Raw genomic sequence first — 16302 nt, 5'->3', positions numbered from 1 at the left:
CTCGTTGGAGTTCAGAAGGATGAGGGGTGATCTTATAGAAACATTTAAAATAATGAAAGGGATAGACAAGATCGAGGCAGAGAGGTTGTTTCCACTGGTCGGGGAGACTAGAACTAGGGGGCACAGCCTCAAAATACGGGGAAGCCAATTTAAAACCGAGTTGAGAAGCAATTTCTTCTCCCAGAGGGTTGTGAATCTGTGGAATTCTCTGCCCAAGGAAGCAGTTGAGGCTAGCTCATTGAATGTATTCAAATCACAGATAGATAGATTTTTAACCAATAAGGGAATTAAGGGTTCGGAGAGCGGGCGGGTAAGTGGAGCTGAGTCCATGGCCAGATCAGCCATGATCTTGTTGAATGGCGGAGCAGGCGCGAGGGGCTAGATGGCCTACTCCTGTTCCTAATTCTTATGTTCTTATGTAATAACTCCTCAACCTCCTACCAATTACTTCAAATCTATGCCCCCTGATTGTTGAAATTGGTCCTTTCTATCCACTTTATCTAGGCCCCTCATAATTTTATACACTTCAATAAGGTCTCCCCTCAGCCTCCTCTGTTCCAAAGAAAACAAACCCAACCGATCCAATCTTTCCTCGTATCTAAAATTCTCTAGTCCAGGCAACATCCTCGTAAATCTTCTCTGTACCCCCTCTAGTGCACACCTTTCCTGTAATGTGGTGACCAGAACTGCATGCAGTACTCTAGCTGTGGCCTAACTAGTGTTTTATACAGATCAAGCATAACCTCCCTGCTCTTGTATTCTATGCTTCGGCTAAGAAAGGCAAATATTCTGTATGCCTTCTTAACCATCTTATCTACCTGGCCTTCAGGGATCTGTGGACCTGCACTCCAAGGTCCCCTTGTTCCTTTACACTTCTTAGTGTCTTACCATTTAATGTGTATTCCCTTTCCCTGTTAGCCCTCCCCAAATGTATTACCTCACATTTCTCTGGATTGAATTCAATTTGCCACTGTTCTGCTCACCTGACCAGTTCATTGATATCTTCCTGCAGTCTACAGCTTTCTTCTTCATTAGCAACCACACAGCCAATTTTATTATCATCTACAAACTTCTTAATCATACCCCCCTACATTCAAGTCTAAATCATTGATATATACCACAAAAAGCAAGGGAACTAGTACTGAGCTCTGTGGAACCCCACTGGAAACAGCTTACCAGTCACAAAAACACCCATCAAACATTACCCTTTGCTTCGCGCCTGAGCCAATTTTGAATCCAACTTGCCACTTTGCCCTGGATCCCATGGACGCTTACTTTCGTGACCAGTCTGTCATGTGGGACCTTATCAAAACCCTTGCTAAAATCCATATACACTACATTAAATGCACTACCCTCATCGACACTCCTTGTAACTTCCTCAAAAAATTCAATTAAGTTAGTCAGACACGACCTTCCCTTAACAAATCCATGCTGACTGTCCTTGATTAATCTGTGTCTTTCTAAATGAAGATTTATCCTGTCCCTCAGAATTTTTTCCAATAATTTTCCCACCACTGAGGTTAGGCTGACTGGCCTGTAATTACTCAGTCTATCCCTTTCTCCCTTTTTAAACAAAGGTAAAACATTAGCAGTCCTCCAGTCCTCTGGCACCACACCTGGAGCCAGAGTGGATTGGAAAATGATGGTCAGAGCCTCTGCTATTTCCTCTTTTGCTTTTCTTAACAGCCTGGGATACATTTCATCTGGGCCGGGGCATTTATCCACTTTCAAAGCTGCTAAGCCCCTTAATACTTGCTCTCTCACTATGTTTATTTCATCTAATATTTCACACTCCTCCCTGATTGCAATGTCTGCATCGCCCCTCTCTTTTGTGAAAACAGACGCAAAGTATTCATTAAGAACCATGCCCACATCTTTTGCCTCCACACACAAATTACCTTTATGGTCTCTAATAGGCCCTATTCTTTCTTTAGTTATCCTCTTACTCTTAATGTATTTATAAAACATCTTTGGGTTTTCCTTGATTTTACTTGCCAAAATGTTTTCATGCTCTCTCTTTGCTTTCATAATATCCTTTTTAATTGCACTCCCGCACTTTCTATACTCTAGAGTTTCTGCAGTATTGAGCCCTCGGTATCTGTTGTAAGATACCTTTTTTTCTTTATCCTACCCTGTATGTCCCTTGACATCCAGGGGCTCTAGATTTGTTAATCCCATCCCTTTTCTTCCAGGGAACATACTTGCTCTGAACCCTCAGGATCTCCTCCTTGAATGCCACCCATTGCTTTGACCCAGATTTACCTTCAAGTAGCTGTTTCCAGTCCAATTTGGCTAAATCTCAACTCAGCCTAGCAAAATTGGCTCTTCCCCAATTCAGAACTTTTATTCTTGGTCTATCTTTGTCTTTTCCATTATGATCCTAAATCTATCTGAATTATGATCACTAGCCTCTCACTGATACCCTTTCCACCTGCCTAGCTTCATTCCCTAAAATGAAGTCCAGAACTGCCCCCTCCCTTGTTTGGCTTGTTATGTACTGGCTAAAAAAATTCTCCTGAATGCAATTTAGGAATTCTGCACCCTCTACCATTCACATTAATTTTATCCCAGTTAATATTAGGGTAATTGAAATCCCTACTATTACTCCTCTTCATTCCATGGTGTGAAGATGACTTTTTTTTTTATTAGCTCATGGGATCTGGGTGTCGCAGACATGGCCAGCATTTATTGCCCATCCCTAATTGCTCTTGAGAAAGTGGTGGTGGTGACCCGCGTTCTTAAACCGCTGCAGTCCGCGTGGTGAAGGTACTCCCACAGTGCTGTTAGGGAGGGAGTTCTAGGATTTTGACCCAGTGACGATGAAGGAACAGTTATTTCCAAGTCAGGATGGTGTGTAACTTGCAGGTGATGGTGCTCCTATGCACCTGCTGCCCTTGTCCTTCTAGGTGATAAATGTCGCGGGTTTGGGAGGTGCTGTTGAAGAAGCCTTGGCGAATTGCTGCAGTGCATTTTGTAGATTACTTGCACTGCAGCCACAGTGCACCGGTAGTGGAGAGAGTGAATGTTTTAAGGTGGTGGATTGGGTGCCGACCAAGCGGGCTGCTTTGTCCTGGATGGTGTCAAGCTTCTTGAGTGTTACTGGAGCTGCACTCAGCCAGGCAAGTGGAGAATATTCCATTACACTCCTGACTTCTGCTTTGTAGATGGTGGAAAGGCTTTGGGGAGTCAGGAGACACTCACCACAGAATATCCAGCCTCTGACCTGTTTTTGTAGCCACAGTATTTATGGAGATAGTCATTACCTGGCACTTATGGGACACGAATGTTACTTGCCACTTATCAGTCCAAGCCTGAATGTCGTCCAGGTCTTGCTGCATGTGGGCATGGACTGCTTCATTATCTCAAGAGTTATGAATGGAACTGAATACTACAATCATCAGCGAACATCCCCTTTTCTGGCCTTCTGATGGAGGGAAGATCATTGATGAAGCAGCTGAAGATGATTGGGCCTAGAACACTGCCTTGAAAAGCTCCTGCAGCGATGTCCTGGGGCTGAGATGATTGGCCTGCAACAACTACAACCACATTCCTTTGTGCTCGGTATGACTCAACCCAGTGGAGAGTTTTCCCCTTAATTCTCATTGACTTCAATTTTACTAGGGATCCTTGATGCCACATTTAGTCAAATGCTGCCTTGATGTCAAGGGCAGTCACTCTCACTTCACCTTTGGAATTCAGCTCTTTTGTTCATGTTTGGACGAAGGCTGTAATGAGCCCTGGATGACCTTCCTTCCTTCATAAGGTCAGAAGTGGGGATGTTTGCTGATGATTGCACAGTGTACAGTTCCATTTGCAACTCCTCAGATACTGGAGCAGTCCTTGCCCACATGCAACAACACCTGGACCACATTCAAGCTTGGGCTGATAAGTGGCAAGTAACATTCACGCTATACAAGTGCCAAACAATGACTATCTCCAACAAGCGAGAGTCTAACCACAGTCCCTTGATATTCAACGGTATTACCATTGCAGAATCCCCCACCATCAACATCCTGGGGGTCACTATTGACCAAAAACTTAATGGGACCAGCCACATAAATACTGTGACTACAAGAGCAGCTCAGAGGCTAGGTATTCTGCAGTGAGTGCCTCACCTCCTTAGTCCCCAAAGCCTTTCCATTTACAAAAGCATAAGTCAGGAGTGTGATGGAATACTCTCCACTTGCCTAGATCAGAGCAGCTCCAACAACACTCAAGAAACTCAACACCATCCAGGTCAAAGTAGCCCGCATGATTGGCACCCCATCCACCCCCTTAAACATTCACTCCCTCTACCACTGGTGCACCATGGCTGCAGTGTGTACCATCTACAAGGTGCACTGCAGCCAAGGCTTCTTCAACAGCGCCTCCAAAACCCGTGACCTCTACCACCTAGAAAGACAAGGCCACAGTTGCATGGAAGCACCATCACCTCCAAGTCACACACAATCCTGACTTGGAAATGTTTAATTGTCGCTGGGTCAAAATCCTGGAACTCACTCCCTAACAGCATTGGGAAGTACCTTCACCGCACAGACTGATGCAGTTTAAGAAGGTGGTTCACCACCACCTTCTCAATGGCAATTAAGATGGGCGATAAATGCTGGCTTTGCCAGCGACGGCCACAACCCAGGAACTAATTTATTTTAAAGCCGAGTGGAACCCAAACTCCGCATCGGTGAGGAGGTTATTGGTGAGTAAGTGCCGCTTGATAGCACTGTCAATGACACCTTCCAGCACTTAGCTGATGATTGAGAGTAGACTGATGGGGCGGTAATTGACCAAATTGGATTTGTCCTGCTTTTTGTAGATAGGACATGCCTGGACAGTTTTCCACATTGTTGGGTAGATGCCAGTGTTGTAGCTGTACTGGAACAGCTTGGCTAGAGGCGCGGCTAGCTCTGGAGCACAAGTTTTCAGCACAACAGCCAGCATGTAACATTGCCCGCCTCAGCCCCAGCCTCAGATCTTCTGCTGCTGAAACTCTCATTCATACCTTTGTTACCTCTAGACTTGACTACTCCAACTCACTCCTGGCCGGCCTCCCACATTCTATACTATATAAAGTTGAGGTCATCCAAAACCTCTCTTTCCTCCTTTAAGACACCCCTTAAAATCTACCTCTTTTAAACAAGCTTTTGGTCATCTGCCTTAATTTCTTCTTTTGTGGCTCGATGTCAAATTTATCTGTTTTGTCTTGTAATTCTTTTGTGATGCACCTTGGGACATTTTACTATGTTAAAGGCGCTATATAAATAATAATTATTATTATTATATTGTCAGTGCCCATAGCCTTTGCTGTATCCAATGCATCAGCCATTTCTTGACATGTGATGACACGTGGAGTGAATTGAGTTGGTTGAAGACTGGCTTCTGTAATGGTGGGGACAATTAAACAACCAACAGGAGGAGGAGGCAAAATAAACAAATCCATCCTCAATGGTGGCGTAGCCCAGCACGCAAGTGCAAAAGACAAGGCTGAAGCACTGCAACCACCTTCAGGCAGAAGTGGATCATCCACTCGGCACTTCTGCCTGAAGACGTTAGTTGTTTAATTGTCCACCACCATTCATGATTGAATGTGGCAGAACCGCAGAGCTTTAATCGGATCCATTGGTTGAGGGATCGCTTAGCTCTGTCTAAGCTGATTGTTATTTAGCATGCATGTAGTCCTATGTTGCAGCTTCCCCAGTTTGGCACCTCATTTTAGGTACACCTGGTGCTGCTCCTGGGCATGCTCTACTGTACTCATTGAACCAGGGTTGGTCCCCTAGCTTGATAATGGTGGAGTGAGGGATATGCTGGGCAATGAGATTATGATAGTATACAATTTTACTTCTGCTGATGGTCTACAGTGCCTCGTGGATGCCCAGTTTTGAGCTGCTAGGTCTGTTCTGAATCTTTCGCGTTTAGTGCCACACAACTAAATGGAGGGTATCCTCAGTGTAAAGGCAGAACTTTGACTCCACAAGGACTGTGCGGTGGTCACTGCTACTACCAATGCTGTCATGGACAGATGAGTCTGCGACAGGTCGATTGGTGAGGACGTGATCAAGTCGTTTTTTTCATTGTGTTGGTTCACTCACCATCTACCACAGGCCCAATCTGGCAACTATGTCCTTCAGGACTTGGCCAGTTCAGTTAGTAGTGGTGCTACTGAGCCACTCTTGGTGATGGACATTGAAGTCTCCCACTCAGAGTACATTCTGTGCCCTTGCTTACCTTCAGTGCTTCTTCCAAGTGGTGGTCAAAATTAATGAGCACTGACTCATCAGCTGAGTGAGGGCGGTAGGTGGTAATCAGCAGGTTTCTTTGCCCATGCTTGGCCTGAAGTCATGAGGCCTCATGGGGCCCAGAGTCAATGTTTTCTTGCTAAGGATATATCGCTCCATCTAAATATTAGCAGCAGACCCCTTTGAGATGCTGCTGCACTATATATGCTCAGTGGAAAGGCACTGGAGAGTCTGTACACGTAGGAGTACAAATACATAATTCCTTGAAAGTGCAAGTAGATGAAACCGTAATGGTCAACAGCATTTTGGGTTTGATGAATTGGAACAAAGAGTACAAGAATTTTAAAAAAAATACATTGGTACAAAACACTGGTTAGGCCATAATTAGTGTACTGTGTGCAGTTTTATACATCCCATAATAGAAAATTATTAAAGTATAGAGAACATACAGCATAGATGCACTAGGATAATGGCAGGCATGGGAAACTATAGGTATGAAGGGAGACTTGAGATACTGGGATTATTAAGAGGAGATTCAATAGAGATTTTTAAACTGACAGCTTTTGATAGTGAATAGAGAAAGATTAATTCCTCTGGTTGGAGGGTCAGTGATGAGAGGCTATCCATTTAAAATGATCACTGAGAGTCATGAGAGGTTTTGAGAAATTTCTCAAGTGTGCAATGTTTTGCCACAGGTTATGATTGAGTCAGAAACATGCATCTTATAAGGGCAAATTGGACAAATGTTTGAAGCTGAGAAATTTGCACGGCGAGACTGGAAGAGCAGGATTAGTTGAGGGTTGCTATGGAGCTGGTGTAGACATGATTAGCCAAATGGCCACCTTCTGTGCTGTGAACTTCTATGGTTCCATCCCCTCAATAAGAAAGTTCCTTGTACCAAGTCCAGTCCATGCATGGCTGGTGATTGGTGAGTAGCTTTTCTTTTTTGTTTTCTTTATCAGTAAGTAACATTTAGCATTGTTGTTGCCAAATTAAGTTTATCTAGGGATTAAGTCATGGCAGGACAGCTCGGACACGTGTTATGCTCCTCCTGTACTATGTGGGAAGTCAGGGACGCTTCCGCTGTCCCTAACGACTACGTGTGCGGGAAGTGTATCCGCCTGCAGCTACTGACGGACCGCATTGCGGCACTGGAGCTGCGGGTAGATGAACTCTGGAGCATCCACGATGCTGAGAATGACGTGAATAGCACGTTTAGCGAGTTGGTCTTACCGCAGGTAAAGAGTACACAGCCAGAAAATAAATGGGTGACCAACAGGAAGAGCAGTGGAAGGAAGGTAGTGCAGGGGTCCCCTGCGGTTATCCCCCTGCAAAACAGATACACCGCTTTGGGTACTGTTGAGGGGGATGACTCATCAGGGGGGAGCAGCAGCAGCCAAGTTCATGGCACCATGGGTGGCTCTGCTGCACAGGAGGGCAGGATAAAGAGTGGGAGAGCTATAGTGATAGGGGATTCAATTGTAAGGGAAATAGATAGGCGTTTCTGCGGCCGCAACCGAGACTCCAGGATGGTATGTTGCCTCCCTGGTGCAAGAGTCAGGGATGTCTCGGAGCGGGTGCAGGATATTCTGAAAAGGGAGGGTGAACAGCCAGTTGTCGTGGTGCATATAGGTACCAACGATATAGGTAAAAAATGGGATGAGGTCCTACGAGACGAATTTAGGGAGCTAGGAGCTAAATTAAAAAGTAGGACCTCAAAAGTAGTAATCTCAAGATTGCTACCAGTGTCACGTGCTAGTCAGAGTAGGAATCGCAGGATAGCTCAGATGAATACGTGGCTTGAGGAGTGGTGCAAAAGGGAGGGATTCAAATTCCTGGGACATTGGAACCGGTTCTGGGGGAGGTGGGACCAGTACAAACCGGACGGTCTGCACCTGGGCAGGACCGGAACCAATGTCCTCGGGGGAGTGTTTGCTAGTGCTGTTGGGGAGGAGTTAAACTAACATGGCAGGGGGGTGGGAACCTATGCAGGGAGACAGAGGGAAATAAAATGGAGGCAGAAGCAAAAGATAGAAAGGAGAATAGTAAAAGTGGAGGGCAGAGAAACCCAAGGCAAAAAACGAAAAGGGCCACCTTACAGCAAAATTCTAAAAAGACAAGCCTGAAGGCTCTGTGCCTCAATGCGAGGAGTATTCGGAATAAGGTGGACAAATTAACTGCGCAGACAGCAGTTAACGGGTATGACATAATTGGCATCACGGAGACATGGCTCCAGGGTGACCAAGGCTGGGAACTCAACATCCAGGGGTATTCAACATTTAGGAAGGATAGGCAGAGAAGAAAAGGAGGTGGGGTGGCGTTGCTGGTTAAAGAGGAAATTAATGCAATGGTAAGGAAGGACATTAGCCTGGATGATGTGGAATCGGTATAGGTGGAGCTGCGGAACCAAAGGGCAGAAACCGCTAGTGGGAGTTGTGTACAGACCACCAAACAGTATTAGTGAGGTTGGGACAGCAGCAAACAAGAAATAAGGGATGTGTGTTATAAAGGTACAGCAGTTATCATGGGCGACTTTAATCTACATATTGATTGGGCTAATCAAACTGGTAGCAATGCGGTGGAGGAGGATTTCCTGGAGTGTATTAGGGATGGTTTTCTAGACCAATATGTCGAGGAACCAACTAGAGAGCTGGCCATCCTAGACTGGGTGATGAGTAATGAGAAGGGACTAATTAGCAATCTTGTTGTGCGAGGCCCCTTGGGGAAGAGTGACCATAATATGGTCGAATTCTTTATTAAGATGGAGAGTGACACAGTTAATTCAGAAACTAGGGTACTCAACTTAAGGAAAGATAACTTCAATGGTATGAGGCGTGAATTGGCTCGAATAGACTGGCAAAGGATACTTAAAGGGTTGACGGTGGATAAGCAATGGCAAACATTTAAAGATCACATGGATGAACTTCAGCAATTGTACATCCTTGTCTGGAGTAAAAATAAAACGGGAAGGTGGCTCAACTGTGGCTAACAAGGGAAATTAAGGATCGTGTTAAAACCAAGGAAGAGGCATATAAATTGGCTAGAAAAAGCAACAAACCTGAGGATTGGGAGAAATTTAGAATTCAACAGAGGTGGACTAAGGGTTTAATTAAGAGGGGGAAAATAGAGTACGAGAAGAAGCTTGCAGGGAACATAAAAACTGACTGCAAAAGCTTCTATAAATATGTGAAGAGAAAAAGATTAGTGAAGACAAACGTAGGTCCCTTGCAGTCGGATTCAGGTGCATTTATAATGGGGAACAAAGAAATGGCAGACCAATTGAACAAATACTTCGGTTCTGTCTTCACGAAGGAAGACACAAATAACCTTCCGAATGTACTAGGGGACAGTGGGTCTAGTGAGAAGGAGGAACTGAAGGATATCCTTATTAGGCAGGAAATTGTATTTGGGAAATTGATGGGATTGAAGGCCAATAAATCCCCGGTGCCTGATAGTCTGCATCCCAGAGTACTTAAGGAAGTGGCCCGAGAAATAGTGGATGCATTGGTGATCATTTTCCAACAGTCTATTGACTCTGGATCAGTTCCTATGGACTGGAGGGTAGCTTGATGTAACACCACTTTTTAAAAAGGGAGGGAGAGAGAAAACGGGTAATTATAGACCGGTTAGCCTGACATCAGTAGTGGGGAAAATGTTTGATTCTAACATTAAGGATGAAATAGCAGTGCATTTGGAAAGCAGTGACAGGATCGGTCCAAGTCAGCATGGATTTATGAAAGGGAAATCATGCTTGATGAATCTTCTGGAATTTTTTGAGGATGTAACTAGCAGAGTGGACAAGGGAGAACCAGTGGATGTGCTGTACTTGGACTTTCAAAAGGCTTTTGACAAGGTCACGTACAAGAGATTGGTGTGCAAAATCAAAGCGCATGGTATTGAGGGTAATGTACTAACGTGGATAGAGAACTGATTGGCAGACAGGAATCAGAGAGTCGGGATAAACGGGTCCTTTTCAGAATGGCAGGCAGTGACTAGTGGAGTGCCGCAGGGCTCAGTGCTGGGACCCCAGCTCGTTACAATATACATTAACGATTTAGATGAAGGAATTGAGTGTAATATTTCCAAGTTTGCAGATGACACTAAACTGGGTGGCGGTGTGAGCGTGAGGAGGATGCTAAGAGGCTGCATGGTGACTTGAACAGGTTAGGTGAGTTGGCAAATGCATGGCAGATGCAGTATAATGTGGATAAATGTGAGGTTATCCATTTTCGGGGCAAAAACACGAAGGCAGAATATTATCTGAATGGCTGCAGATTAGGAAAAGGGGAGGTGCAACGAGACCTGGGTGTCATAAGAACAGAAGAACATAAGAATTAGGAACAGGGGTAGGCCATCTAGCCCCTCGAGCCTGCTCCGCCATTCAGCAAGATCATGGCTGATCTGGCCGTGGACTCAGCTCCACTTATCCGCCCGCTCCCCATAACCTTTAATTCCCTTATTGGTTAAAAATCTATCTATCTGTGATTTGAATACATTCAATGAGCTAGCCTCAACTGCTTCCTTGGGCAGAGAATTCCACAGATTCACAACCCTCTGGAGAAGAAATTCCTTCTCAACTCGATTTTAAATTGGCTCCCCCGTATTTTGAGGCTGTGCCCCCTCGTTCTAGTCTCCCCGACCAGTGTAAACAACTTCTCTGCCTCTATCTTGTCTATCCCTTTCATTATTTTAAATGTTTCTATCAGATCACCCCTCATCCTTCTGAACTCCAAAGAGTAAAAGACCCAGTCTACTCAATCTATCATCATAAGGTAACCCTCTCATCTCGTGAATCGTCTCTGTACCCCCTCCAAAGCTAGTATATCCTTCCTTAAGTAAGGTGACCAAAACTGCACGCAGTACTCCAGGTGCGGTCTCACTAATACCCTATACAGTTGCAGCAGGACCTCCCTGCTTTTGTACTCCATCCCTCTCGCAATGAAGGCCAACATTCCATTCGCCTTCCTGATTACCTGCTACACCTGCAAACTAACTTTTTGGGATTCATGCACAAGGACCCCCAGGTCCCTCTGCACCGCAGCATGTTGTAATTTCTCCCCATTCAAATAATATTCCCTTTTACTGTTTTTTTTCCAAGGTGGATGACCTCACATTTTCCGACATTGTATTCCATCTGCCAAACCTTAGCCCATTCGCTTAACCTATCTAAATCTCTTTGCAGCCTCTCTGTGTCATATGCAAATTTTGTTACACTACACTCTGTCCCCTCTTCCAGGTCATCTATGTATATTGTAAACAGCTGTGGTCCCAGCACCGATCCCTGTGGCACACCACTAACCACCGATTTCCAACCCGAAAAGGACCCATTTATCCCGACTCTCTGCTTTCTGTTAGCTCTCTGCTCTCTGGTTCATCAGTCTTTGAAAGTTGGCATGCAGGTACAGCACGCGGTGAAGAAGGCAAATGGTATGTTGGCCTTCATAGCTAGGGGATTTGAGTATAGGAGCAGGGAGGTCTTACTGCAGTTGTACAGGGCCTTGGTGAGGCCTCACCTGTAATATTGTGTTCAGTTTTGGTCTCCTAATCTGAGGAAGGACATTCTTGCTATTGAGGGAGTGCAGCGAAGGTTCACCAGACTGATTCCAGGGATGGCTGGACTGTCATATGACGAGAGACTGGATCAACTGGGCCTTTATTCACTGGAGTTTAGAAGGATGAGAGGGGATCTCATAGAAACGTATAAGATTCTGACGGGACTGGACAGGCTAGATATGGGAAGAATGTTCCCGATGTTGGGGAAGTCCAGAACCAGGAGACAGTGTCTTAGGATAAGAGGTAGGTCATTTAGACTGAGATGAGGAGAAACTTCTTCACTCAGAGTTGTTACCCTGTGGAATTCCCTGCCTTAGAAAGTTGTTGATGCCAGTTCATTGGATATATTCAAGAGGGAGTTAGATATGGCCCTTACGGCTAAGGGGATCAAGGGGTATGGAGAGAAAGTAGGAACGGGGTACTGAGGGAATGATCAGCCATGATCTTATTGAATGGTGGTGCAGGCTCGAAGGGCCGAATGACCTACTCCTGCACCTATTTTCTATGTTTCTATGCAGGGAGTTCACAGGTTAATTGGGTGACCTTGCAGGTTAAACAACAGCATGTATTTATATAGCATCTTTAACGTAGTGAAATGTCCCAAGGCACTTCACAGGAGTATTATGAGATACTAAATATTTGACACCAAGCCACAAGGACAAATCAGGGCAGGTGATCAAAAGCTTGGTCAAAAAGGTAGGTTTTAAGGAGCATTGTGAAGGAAGGTAGAGAGGTTTAGGCAGGAAGTTCCAGAGCTTAGAGCCTCGGCAACAGAAGTCACAACCACCAATGCTACAATGATTATAATCAGTGATGCTCAAGAGGGCAGAATTAGAGGACATCTGGGGGTGGGGGGCGGGGCTGGAGGAGATTACAAAGATAGGGAGAGATTTGAAAACAAGGATGAGAATTTTACTTAACCAGATGCCAATGTAGGTCAGCAAGCGCAGGGGTGATGGGTGAGCAGGACTTGGTGCGAGTTAGGACACGGGCAGCCGAGTTTTGGATCACCTCTAGTTTACATAGGATAGAATGTGGGAGGCCAGCCAGGAAGGAGTGTGTTGGAATAATTAAGTCTAGAGGTAACAAAGGCATGGATGAGGGCTTCAGCAGTGGATGAGCTTAAGGCAAGGGTGGAGATGGTCGATGTTACGGAGGTGGAAATAGGCAGTCTTAGTTATGCTGCAGTTATGTGGTCGAAAGCTCATTTCAGGTTCAAATATGACACCAAGGTTGCGAACAATCTGGATCAGCCTCAATCAGAAGTTGGGGAGAGGGATGGAGCGCCTGGGGAATGGAGTTTCTGGCGGGGGCTGAAAGCAATGGCTTTGGTCTTCCCAATATTCAATTGGAGAAAATTTCTGCTCATCCAGAATGAATGTCGGACAAGCATTCTGATAATGTAGAAACCGTGGAGGGGTCAAGAGAAGTGGTAGTGAGGTGGAGCTAGGTGTCATCAGCATACATATGGAAACTGGCACTGTGTTTTTGGATGATGTCGCCAAGGGGCAACATGTAGATGAAAAATAGGAAAGGGCCAAGGATAGATCCTTGGGGGACCCCAGAGGTAATGATGCGGGGGCGGTAAGCGAAGCCAATGCAGGTGATTCCCTGGCTATGATTAGATAGGTAAGAAGTGCAGTCCCACCCAACTGAACTACGGTGGAGAGGCGATGGAAAAGGATGGAGTGGTCAACCGTGTCCAAGGCTGCAGACAAGTCAAAAAGGACGAGGAGGGATAGTTTGCCTTTGTCACAGTTACAAAGGATGTCATTTGTGACGTTGATGAGAGCCGTTTCGGTACCGTGGCAGGCCCAGAAACCGATTGGAATCGTATTGGAATGCTAATTAGCTGACTTTCCAATATCACGCAAGGTTAGTTTGATGCAAAATCAGCAAACACATTGCTGTGCACTGGGACCAGAATTTCTTTTTCAGATCCCGGTAATTACAGCCCCATCGCTAAGGAGTCATTTGGTAGTGCCTGTATAGTACTCGTTTAATAAGTGACAATGGCATGGATTTCAGAGGGGAAGGTCCTGCTTAACAACATCCTCTATGACTTTGAGGACATAAAAATAAATAGTGGAAATCTCTATGACATAGTTTATTTGTATTTATAGCAGATCTTTGAGAAAGTCCTACATGAAAGACTAATTACAACCTTATTTTAACAAAAGTTAAGCGTAACGAGCTCCTCATTATATTAGAAAATAATAGTTTGCAACTTCTCTGGTAAACTATATTGTAATTCAATGTTATTACATAGTAGTTCTTTCCCTTTCTCACCAACTACAGAAGTTATCTGATTTAACAAACTCTTCAGATTTTCCAGACTTGGGAAAGCTTTCTTCAAAGGCTCCAGATAGATTCACTGATTTGAAAACTACAGATTGATAAATACCGTTGAAACTTACTGGCACAGACAAATTTAAAGAATTCTTGAATCAAACACACAAGAACAAATCTCTCAATGTAGTATTCAAACTGAGCTGCTTAGTCTCTTCCCTGAACATTTATTTTTTAGACAAACCAACTAATTATAACAAAATTAATTAGAACATTCTTCGGAGTGAAGATGGTTTTTAATCCTTTAAATAACCATGACAGAATTAAAGCTTAATACCAAAAATGCTTTATTTTTGCTATGGACCAAAACTGGACAATTTTCATAGGCACCTTCTTTGACAACAATGCTCTGTTACCAGCAGATCCATTTTAATATACTTCATAAATATGGCTCCCCTCTTCAAGATAGTGACAACCACTTTTGTGGTGCTGGTTGCCAGATGAAAGAATCCTTGAGTTCTTGCAATTACAACTGTGTATTTTGAATTGCTCTCCAGTGTCACTTATTAGACAGGAAATCTGTCTGGATCTCTGATGCTGAGATTAAAAAGTGGAATGTTCTCTTAGGATTATGATTACAGTTTTTACCACTGTCTGACATTAGTATATGCATTTTCCACCAGGAGCCACATGTAGCACAAAGAAACCAAAGGCCTCTGGTGTTCAGCAAAGTTCAAATGACACATCAACAATTTTGAATTACAAGCAATATGGTGAGCCTTGTTGTATTTCTGAAGTCTCTGGTCCAGCGCTAACAACTGAGACCATCTCTGGGTAGCAACAGTGTTAGACTTCGAGGCAAAAATGGGTCTGTCAGAAGGACCTGCAATATTTTTTTCTGTGCAGTTGCAATGTCCATTAATTTAAAAAAATCTCCTGCTGAGATCATAAGATAGCAGCTTATTTCTGTTCCTCAGCTAATTACAAGACCAGGTTAGCTTGATACTTTCTGTGGAAATAGCTGTCTTTTTCTGTGACATTTTCCCTCAATGGACAGGTCAGATTATGAAATGGGCATTTGAGGAATTGTGGTATTTAAACAGTATTGTGCCATAATACTGAAAATTAGACAACATTTCTGAAGACGCATTTTGTTTTACAGTACATTTGATTCACCATTAATATTTATAGTTGAAATTTAATTTGCTATACATTTATAGATTCTCACATATCTCGTTGGGCATTGTAATGAAAATATCGGAATGACACGTGCCAACGAACTGGAGGCTGCGCAGAAGCATTCTGCACATAACTGTCAGGTCCCAAATTTTAAAAATAACGTTCACCACAACAGACGGAGGATTGAGAAGTACTCCGGACTTTTTCACCAGCCCGCTCCCTGACCAACCCACTCCCTCCCCAACTTTTAAAAATTTTCCCGGCTTTCTCACCTGCCCGCTTCCTTCTTGGCTTTCTCACCGACCTATCTCCCTTCCCGGCTTTGTAAAAAAAAAAATTTAAACAAACCCGTTCCCATGACGAATTGGCAGTGCGCATGCGCAGATAGCTTCTGGTCCATTGTCAACAGTCGCGTTCTAAAAATATTGCATGATGATTTAAAGAAAAATTGTTTTGTTCTGCTCAACTTGTTTCATTTTAGTTAACATAATGCATATAAAGTAGTAGCATCATACAAGGCCATTTCACAACCCTCTAAAAACCATAAGCACTGGGGGCTACTACTTTTATGAATTATATGACTTTTCATACATGTGCAATGTCAGTTGTATGTAATAATCAAGTGCAGTATTCATTCATTATAACACTCATCTTGCTGTATTTTCTTTTTAAACGATCACAGACCCAGATTGTGCATGGAAAAAGACAGCAGCAACTGGAAATCCTCCTTTGCTTTTACCTAGTCGAGATACAAGTCTCAATAGTTCAGAAACCTCAGTAAAAGCTGGTGGAACACATACCCCTGAGAACACAACTATCCGTAGGGATCGACCTGACATTAATATTGAAGTGCCATCCCCTTCACAGGTATAAATATTAATGTATAAACCACTTCCGAATGTTACAGTATAATAGCAACAGTAAGATGGCTCTTAGAATGGGGTGGTTTCTTGTTTGAATTTATAACTACATTCGAAGGATTGTTTCAAGAAATTATCAATATCTCCCTGCTCAGTGTGAGACTGCTTAATGGTCATCTCATTATGTC

At 44.0% G+C, this 16302-nt stretch overlaps 1 protein-coding gene across 2 annotated transcripts in view; it reads left to right on the top strand.

Annotated features, from left to right (window-relative positions):
- Positions 1-16302, top strand: part of rev1 (REV1 DNA directed polymerase) — a 141337-nt gene that overhangs the window by 101655 nt on the left and 23380 nt on the right. For both annotated transcript variants that reach the window (XR_011591337.1, XM_070873050.1), the window contains exons 17-18: positions 14759-14848; positions 15937-16121. Coding sequence is in view for 1 of the 2 variants with exons in the window: in XM_070873050.1 (XP_070729151.1) it covers positions 14759-14848; positions 15937-16121 (275 nt within the window). In the remaining variant the exon portion in view is untranslated. The remainder of the gene's footprint in view (positions 1-14758; positions 14849-15936; positions 16122-16302) is intronic.

The sequence above is a fragment of the Pristiophorus japonicus genome, unplaced genomic scaffold (assembly GCF_044704955.1).
Source record: "Pristiophorus japonicus isolate sPriJap1 unplaced genomic scaffold, sPriJap1.hap1 HAP1_SCAFFOLD_409, whole genome shotgun sequence".
Lineage (NCBI taxonomy): Eukaryota > Metazoa > Chordata > Chondrichthyes > Pristiophoridae > Pristiophorus > Pristiophorus japonicus.
The sequence above is the reverse complement of the archived record's forward strand: the minus strand, read 5'-3'. Positions and strand labels throughout refer to the sequence as shown.